General features: G+C 54.4%; 1 protein-coding gene across 1 annotated transcript in view; it reads left to right on the top strand.

The window, feature by feature from the left end:
• Positions 1–9,102, top strand: part of LOC110300732 (protein ADP-ribosylarginine hydrolase-like protein 1) — a 29,617-nt gene extending 20,515 nt beyond the window's left edge. The window contains exon 7 of the mRNA XM_029480984.1: positions 4,064–9,102. Coding sequence (XP_029336844.1) covers positions 4,064–8,126 — 4,063 coding nt within the window. The 3' untranslated portion in view covers positions 8,127–9,102. The remainder of the gene's footprint in view (positions 1–4,063) is intronic.
• The last annotated feature ends 6 nt before the right edge of the window (positions 9,103–9,108 follow it).

Here is a 9,108-nt window from a genome sequence, read left to right as displayed (position 1 = left end):
TCGTGTCTACACACGGCTGCCGGGCAAAGAGTGCCCCGCACCGGCAGCATGAGGCCCCACAAGCCATCCTGGTACTTCAGTGTGAGGTGTCGTGGCAAACAAAGACTCAGGAGAATTCTGGCATAGGTTAGGCCAGAGGTGCCAGCGGCTCAGAAGAGGTAGGGTGGGAGGAGACCAAATGAGAAGGTTTGGGCATCAGAATACACACAGAGCACAGAGCACAGAGAGGCTTCCTTAGGGCTGCGGCATAGACTCACAGCTAGGAAAGGCTCCCTGGAAGGAANGTGGAGGGAGAGCAGCAACAAGCCAGAGGAAAGAGAAGCAGATGTGGAAGGCTGGGGCTGCAGCCAGGAGGGCAGAGCGGTCTACATGCTGCTTACAGTTGCCCTACAGGTATTCACGGAGGGGGCGGGGCACGCTCGCTACCCCATCCACAGGCCCAGCTCTCATGCTGAGAACTTCCGTGGGCAACTGGAGTAAAGTGGGAAAAATAAAACAGACAAGCTTCCTACTCACATAAAACCTTTGTTGCCGTAGAGAGCCGTGGGTAGGAGCAGAGACTCTTGAAATTGTACTGGGGACTCTTAAGTGGTCACATGGTAACAGGCTACCCCGAGGTGGGCTGGGTAGCAGCTGTGGGCTAGGAGCTACCCCCATGATGTGCTGGGTAGCAGCCCTGGGTGAGGAGTTTGAAATTGCTCTGTAGAGAGAACCATGAGTCTGTGTCCTCAGGGCCTGGCGCCCGCTGTTCTGAGGCTGTTCTGAGTGCCTCAGGCAGATGAGCTTAAGCAAAGATCTCAAGGTGAGCCGTGCTAGAACGCCATTTCCCCCCGGTTTACTCCATCTAGAGCCTACCAGGAGTTGGGAGACCACGAAAGGCTGGGGCTAGAGATCAGAGGGAGGCATTCTAGAAGAGGACAGAAGCTCGCTCACAGACAGTGGCTGGCCTCGGGGATGATAAGCAAAGATCCACAGAAAGGAGGAAATTATTGTTATTATTATTATTACAATTGTTAAACATAGTTCTGACTCACTGGAGTGGGCTGGAAAATCCCGGTTTCCTCACTCACAGTGCAGATGCCTCTTGATGTGGGGCCTTGGTGTGACAGGGCCAGGTGTGGCTCACCAGAAAAGAACTTAAGTCTCTGCTCTAATCTGCTAATGCTGGCCCATAAATCTTAGGAAAAGCATCTGCCCTGCCCCCACTGAAAACACCNGAGATGACCATGAGAACTTTGGGGAGCNTTTCCAAAACCCCATCTGGGGCTGTTAGATAAATCCCCTCTTCATGTCTGCCGAAGAGGTTAGACTGAAGGCCCCAAGTGGCCTCAAGTGTTGGTCCCTGGCAATAGGCAGGTGCTGAGCTGCTGGGTGGTACCTTGGCAACACGCTAGCTTCTAACTGGTCGGGAGCTGAAACGTGGCAGGGCATGNCTTTGGCCCAACCAGCCAAGCTTGGTTTAGACCCACTCTTGATCTAAGGACACCAAGCAAGTCTCCCTAAAAACGTCCTCCTTGCACCCCACCACTGAGACGTTGGCACTNCCCAGAGTGGAAGGCAGCGTTGGACCATACCATGGGGCATGTGGACAGAGGCTGTCCCCTCTGTGGTGGGAGAAGCTGAACAGTTAATGTCAGATGACTTTCTTATTTCTCCCTCTAGACCATGGGGCTCAGGAGCCCTCAGAGAGGGACTTGGGAATGACAAGTGTCCTGTGTGGTTGGGCCTCGTGGCCTTTAGTCAGTCGTTCTGAATATCAACTGGATGTCATCAGTGTAGTTATTTCAGTCACACTATTGACTCACCTGAGGAAGTTTTAAGACAGTTGAAACAGCCTGGCTGGCTTACACACTGTGTGACCACAGAGCCCCAAGAGGTACACAGGCTCTTTGAGCCTCCTCACAGGACCTGATCCAGGTGAGTCTATCGGCACCCCGGGCCTGGGGAGCAAGACCCTCATGTCTCCNCAGGCTCTGTGGCTCTGGAAGCTCACACAAGGGAGCTCTGGTGGCCTGGCATGGGACACCTAGTTGAGAGGTGGTCGTGATAACTGTCAAGCTTCTCTTCATAGAGACTGTAGAGTGAAGCGGGTGTAGACCAGTCCCAGCCCTGCTGGAGGGTATGGGCTTGGTAATGGCAGATGCATGAATTCAGTCGGCGCTGAGTCCCCAGCCCTGCTTGAGATCCTGTGTGCTGATATTCATGATGGGATAGTAGGCACATGAAACCAGACCCACAGAAGACATTGGCAACCAGGACAACACAGGAAGGGCATGGCTGTGCCCAGCCTAGGGTGGGTCAGAGATGCTGTTGTCCTCTATACAAAGAACATCCAACAAGAGAGTGGAGGCTAGATGTGGCTGGCAGAGAGGAGTGTGGTCATGTGACCTGTGGCCGGCAAGAGCTCTGTGCATGTGGGGCAGGCAAGCCTGGAAGAGGGGCAGGGAACATTTCCTGGGGCCAGCATCAGTCTGACACATCTTAAAGCTGTAGGGCCCTAAGTAAGGCTGAGGTAGGTGGAGGCTAGGAAAGCTCCTATATNCCCAAGGGGCACAGTTAATAGGAGGAGGAATTTGGGGTATAAGGGCTTAGCTCAAAGGCACACAGTGTGCCTGTGAAACCCCAGATATCCATACAGAAGCTTGTATCTGGGTCAACCCCAAGATGTAGAACTTAACAGCCACCAGTTACAAGACGCCCTGGGAGAGGGAAAAATTGTCACCCACAGTCAAAGCCAACCAGCCCCAGGACCACACCACCTTACTTACCTCAGAGGCTGGAAATCTGGGACCACTCAAACCCATACCACTATGCTCAGATCCCCTGAAGCCTGGCAGCGGCACACAGCCTGCCCCACCCCCACTCCGCACCCTCTGCCCAAGGCAGGCAGCCGTGAAGACTCGCAGGTGGCTTTTCAGGGAGCACAGAATCTTCAGAATCACCCTGCCGATGCTGTCCCCAGATGGTGAGCCCCCTTAGGTGAAAGAGGTCTCCCTCTACCCAGGACAGCTTCCAGATCAGTCTGAAGCCCCAGATCGGTGTGAAGAGACGTGTCCACGGGCCACCTGAACAGGGAGATAGGTCAGGCAGTAAGACGGTGTCAACCGATGCCTCAGGGGCAAGCCTGAGCCCAGAGGCTACTGGCTCCTGAACTCTGAAACAGACCAATGGCTCTACAGACCAATGCCTTTCCACTCTGGGCCTCAGGGGAGTGTTGGGGCTGCCCCAGGATTGGTTTATCCCTGCAAAGACAGAGCAGCCACTGCAGGGATTGGCTTTTGTATCCTGACTGACTATGCAGAACAATGGAGCTCTTGGTGGCAGCTGCACAGCTGNGGCTNGGNATTAGTTATTTTTACCCAGTGGGCTGTGCTTACTCAGAGTCTGCCAAGGCTTTCCGAATGCTCACAGCACGGCTGTCCTTCAGTACCCCTACTTAATGGGTCAGCTCTTTGAATGCATATGTGTCAGGCTGGCACAGGCCTCCCAGTAAGTGCTCAGGACCAGCCCCAGCCTGAAGGTCAGATAGGTCCTGACTCCTGAGAATGAGCCACAGGGGTCTTCCAGGAACTTTGATGTTGTCCTCATCAGGGTTACTGTGGCTGTAATGAAACACCATGACCAAAGCAACTTGTGGGAGGAAAGGGTAATTCTGGCTTACATTTCCACATCACAGTCCATCACTGGAGGAACCCAAGATAGGAACTCACACAGGACAGGAACCTGGAGGCAGAAGCTGATGCAGACGCCATGGACAGGTGCTGCTTACTGGCTTGCTCCTCATGGCTTGCTCAACCTACTTTCTTACAACCCAGGACCACAGCCCAAGGATGGCACCACCCACAATGGATTGGACCCTCCCCCCCCCCCAACAATTGCTAGTTAAGAAAATGCCCCACAGGTTTGTTTGCCTGTCATCTTATGGAGGTTTTTCTCTTGAGGTGTCCTCCTATCAGATGACTCTAGCCTGTGTTAAGTTGACATAAAATCAGGATAATCATTAGCTTATAAAAATGAATAAGATATGTGACTGTTATGGGCTTTGATTTTTGTTTTCCCACAGTTCCAAGAGCCCCAGGATCGGCTGTGGGAAGACAGCCATGGACGCGCAGATGCTGAAGAAGAGGATCAGCAGGACATTCGATGAGGCAGCCCGCACCATCCTCAGCAGCCTCTTGCTTTATGTCTTGGATCGTGCAGATGGGCCCCAGAAGGTGGAAGACAGGACACACAGGGCCAACCGCCCTTTCCAACTCCAGGAGGCGGGCCGGAGACCCACACGGTTCCAGCTTCTACAGGCTAAGTTCATGGGCACTGGCCGGGAGCCCCACCTCAAGAAGACCCGGGATGTGGGTCGGCTGATCTCTAAAGACAAGCAAGGACCTGGTAGGAGTTTTGTAAATGCCACCATCAACAAGCTCCTGGAAAAGACCAAGGAAGTGGGCAGAAGCTCCAGCCAGAGGACCCCAGCCAGTGAGAAGGTCCGGTGGAGCCCATCGAGCGGGAAGGGCACTGTGAAAAACATCCTGAAGAAGTTCCTGGCTGCAGAAGAGAAGGCAGCCAAGGAGAACGAAGTAGGTGAGAAGCCCCCTGCCCAGCGGNCTGGAGCTGCCAGGGGCCTCCTGCCAAGAATTGTGGGCCGGAGCTCCATCCTCTCCAAGCTGAGGGAAAGATTCGAACACAACAGCTGCCTGTACTCGGAGGTGGGCGTGCTGCCCCTGCACAGGGAGGGACTGAAGAGCAAGAACCTACAGAAGAGGAAAGTGCACAGGCCACAAGTGCGGGTGCTCCACGTGGCCACCATGGCTACCAGCTGCACCAGAATCCCCCCTGCCCAGTTTCTGGCCTGCACAGCTGAGCCCCTGCCAGCCCTCAGCATCGCCACCATCGTCTGCGGGCCCCAGAGCTGGTTGTCCCACTGTGCAAAACTTAGTCACTCGGAGTGCAGACGCTGGCCCACCGAGGCAGCCAACACGTTCTCCAATTCAGAAAACCTGGAGCCTGTTAGAAACAGAACACAAGGTCTCGAAAACAAGGAGAGCAAGGAACATCTCCTGTCCTCAGTGCCCCAGGCGGTGGTTGACGTGGGTTTCTCTGGCATACCTACTAAAGGCCATGCTCTGCCTGGCCATGCACCAGTGTTGTCCTCACTTGGACTGGACAGCCCCAGAAGTACTGGAGCAGTCGGAAGGGACAGAACAGTGGAGCCCAGTACACAAGAGGTGGCAGCAGATGCCCAGGAAGCAATGGATAATTTAAGAGGGGCCCCTGAAATTGCCATGACTGTGAGCAGCTCTGAGGATGAAGCCGAAAGGACAGCCTCAGGCTTGGAAAGAGAGCCCTTCTTTGCCACCCAGAGGCACCTGCCAGAGCAGGAGGCTGTGACTCAGATCCACCTCCTTGTCCCGCTAGCAGTCCAGGCTGAGCNGCGAGCACAGCCTGCTATCAATCCTCCACAAATCACCGTGCAGCTTCCCATCGTTCACGAGNTGCCAGCCTCTCCTGGTCATGAAGACCANTGTTCTCCGGTTGTGAGAAAAGAGGTCATGGCTGAAACTGAACAAAGAGAGGTCATGGCTGAAACTGAACAGGCGGCATATTCCACTGTGACCAAGGACAGGAGGGGTCCCCCAGCCCCAACAATGCAGAGTCACCCCTGTGGGGTACCCGTGAGTCTCTGTCCTGCAACTCAGTACGGACTCCAGGAAGACCTAAGAGATAGTGCCAGTGTGGGCGGTGATGCCTCACAGAGGTTCCTAATACCAAGTCCTTCCAAGACGTTTCCTGGTGGAACAGAGGGAAAACAGAGCCCTGAGAAGTCACATGACCTCAGGAATTGCAGTGGTGACAGCCCTTCCATGTACCTCATTGCTGGGAGAAGCTATGCAGGAGTGGGCACCTGCTCGACCACTGGCCTCCAGCAAGGGACATCGACCATGGTGCTGGTGGCAAGCCAGGACTGCATAAGGCCTGATGGTTCTATAGCACCGGAGAAGAGCATCCAGTTTGGACAGNAAGAGTGCCAAGGGCCCCAGAATGAGTCAGCTCAACCACCAGGCAGAACTCAGGAAAATAGAAGCCATGATTTGGGCAGCAACAGCCAGTCCACATTAAATAATCAGCCTATTGCAAGGATCAAAGCCTCTGGAAAGGCAATAGGGACTGTCACTGATCTCACAGTACCACAGCCAACTAGTACTCAGCACCCTGAATTCAAGACAGCAGCATGGCCAACTGGTACTCAGGACACTGAACTCAAGGTGATACCACATACGGGTGACTCCAAGGAGGTTGAACACAAGACAGTGCCACAGACAAGTGCCCAAGATGTTAGACACACGCAAATGTCATGGGCATGTGGTACCCAGAATGATGCACACAGGATCACACTACAGCCACATGTTCTCCAGGGTGTGGAGCCCAACATGACGCCACGCCTCGGTGGTTCCCAGGAGCCTAAACACGAGGTAACACTGGGGCCAAGCAGAGTCCAGAATATTGACCACAAGACNACACAGCAAGATAGGACTCAAGACATTAAACTGACGACACTGTGGCCAGGTGGTGCCCAGGACCCTGAACATAAGATGGTGTCACAGGCAAGTGACATCCAAGGTGCTGGACATAAAACAACCACATGGGCAGGTGGTGCCCAAAACACTAGACAGAAGGCATCTTCACAGCCGGGGGGTGTGCAGGGCACTAAATACAAGATAGGTGTTACCCCAGACACTGAGCACGAGGTGACCGCACAGGCTGGTGATACCCAGGATGAAGAAGAAANCCCTGAAAAGAAGACAACACCATGGTCAGGAAGCATCCGGGACTATAAAGACAAGATAACACAAGGACCCCACAGCCATTCTTCTTTGATATCAAGCAGGTCCTCAAAGCATGCGAGTAGAGCCACTGAAGACCTGTCGGGGAGCCGTCCCCTAATGTCGGCAGCCCCAGTCGTTCAGACACGGGAAGCTGGGGATTCTTGCCTGGTGTCTACTAAGTCTCCCCTATGTGTTTCAAGTGAATCACGGAACAAAATTACAGCGGTGGAAAGAGACCCTCTGTGCCAAAGCACAGCATCCCCAGAGCCACAAACGAAGCCAGCAGAGACTCTGGACCACTCGCCGAGGCCCTCTGTGGGCTCACAGGCACCGGACAGAATGGATCCTGAGAAAGAACAATACCTCTCTAGGGCNGCACACNCTCCTATAAGACCAGCCGCAAAGGAAGAGACCAGGCAGGTGGGGCTAGCCCACAGTCCAGAGCCTCCTGTTCCCAACCAGGAGGTAGAACATAGNTCTNCCCCCCAGGCAGAAACCTTGGGAGGTGAAGCCAAAGAGATGCTGCCAACACAGGCAGACATGGGCAGGCCACAGAGACAGCTCGGATTGGAGGAAACTGGTACAGGACATGTACGGTTACACCAGACTGGACAGTCAGATGTGCTGTGTGTGGTAGATCCTCAGGCATGGGCTTCTCAGGACCTAGTAGCTAATGAAAAGATACCGGTNGAGGAGGATTCCTGTCAGCACAGGGACAGGACTCAGGAACATCCCTCAAGACCACCAAANAGGCTGGAAAAGAGCCCAACTCAAGGAGGCAGTCTCCAGGCTGGCAAGAATCTAGCTACCCCAGGGAACCCTACGAAGTCTTATGGCCTGGCTTTGCAGAAACAGACCCAGAGTCAGGGACAGGCCAGCCACCCAGTACCTCAGGCTTCGGGACCTGACAGCACTGCTGAAGGAGTCCTGACTGCTGGCACAAGTGGGGAGCCTCCCAGACGGGGCCCCTCATTTGGCAATCAGCAAAGCCTGGTTGCCCAGCACCTGCCCAGAGAANCCCAGAATCTGGCTAGTAGCAGGACCACAGCCGGCTCCCTGGAGAACACACATGACGCTTCCTGGCTCACATCTCATGCTGGGAGCCACCCACTCTTCCAATCCCTTGCCCAGGATGGGCCCCCAAGTGCCCCTAGGGCAGAAAAGGGCCTGCCAGACCATAAGCACCCCAGGTCGGTGCACTTTGCAAAGTATCGCGCCCAAAGCTTTCGGGACCAGGCGGCCTTCGATCTGTCCTTCAGGCCCACAGCCCTCAGGGCCAGTGACACNTTTGAGCCTCCAAAGTGAGAGCTCACCTTGAGTCAACAAGTCTGTCTCTAACTGAACGTGACTTTGAGCATCCCCCACCCCCACCCCCAGCCCCAAGAAAATGTAGACAGACATTAGTGTCTCTCATTTCTTCTCTCTTCACGTGAACCAATCCTGGGGATGCATACAGGTGGTGCTTGCGCAGTTCGAGGCAGGTGTGAGACCCCTCTAGATAAGGAAGATGTTAGCTATCCAAGGCTGCCGGCTACAGACCATTGCTTTCACAGGACCTTGTGATGTCAGCCCAGCACTGCGACTTGGAGGGCACAGGGCACTCACTCCTGTCTTGGCAGGAGAGAGACCAGTGCCACAGGCTGCCCTTTCTGTGTCCTCTGGCCCTCGGCTCCCCAGAGCTTCCCAAACTCGACCCTCCAAAATCAGTGCCTGTGACCTATGACCTAAGCCTTGCCTATGGGAAAGTGCAGTGTTTGCCTAAGCCACATCCCACTCCTAAGCTGGTTCCAGAGTCTTGCTGATCACAGTGAGACATGGGGTCCCAGACTGGCTTGTCTCCCCAGCAGACATCAGGAAAGAACCTCAAGGACCCACGGGTGGCTTTCCCAACACTGATTCCAAGCATGAGGCAGCTCTCCCATCCTGCTGTTGGCCAAGCTACACGGGCTCCAGTTGTTTCCAGCTGCTGACTGCACTTCTGTCCAGGGCATTTGCTCTCCTGAGACACACAAGGACAGTTATAGTCGCCCACTGCACCTCNGNTCGGGATAGTGTCCATTAACTACTCAGTGTCCTGACTGCCCCTTGGTGTGTCTACTGTAATCTAGATCAAACTAGACAACTCTGGGCAGACTACACCTCTTCGAGCTCTGGTCGTCATGCCTCCTGACTTGTGGGATGCCCCCACAGAACCACTGAAGAGCTGAGGCGGTGAACAGCATCGCAGGATATTCTCCTTTGGGTGATTTCCTCTCAGAAAAATGGCATCTGTGTCTTTGGAGACTTG

The sequence above is a fragment of the Mus caroli genome, chromosome 8, assembly GCF_900094665.2.
Source record: "Mus caroli chromosome 8, CAROLI_EIJ_v1.1, whole genome shotgun sequence".
Lineage (NCBI taxonomy): Eukaryota > Metazoa > Chordata > Mammalia > Rodentia > Muridae > Mus > Mus caroli.
The sequence above is the reverse complement of the archived record's forward strand: the minus strand, read 5'-3'. Positions and strand labels throughout refer to the sequence as shown.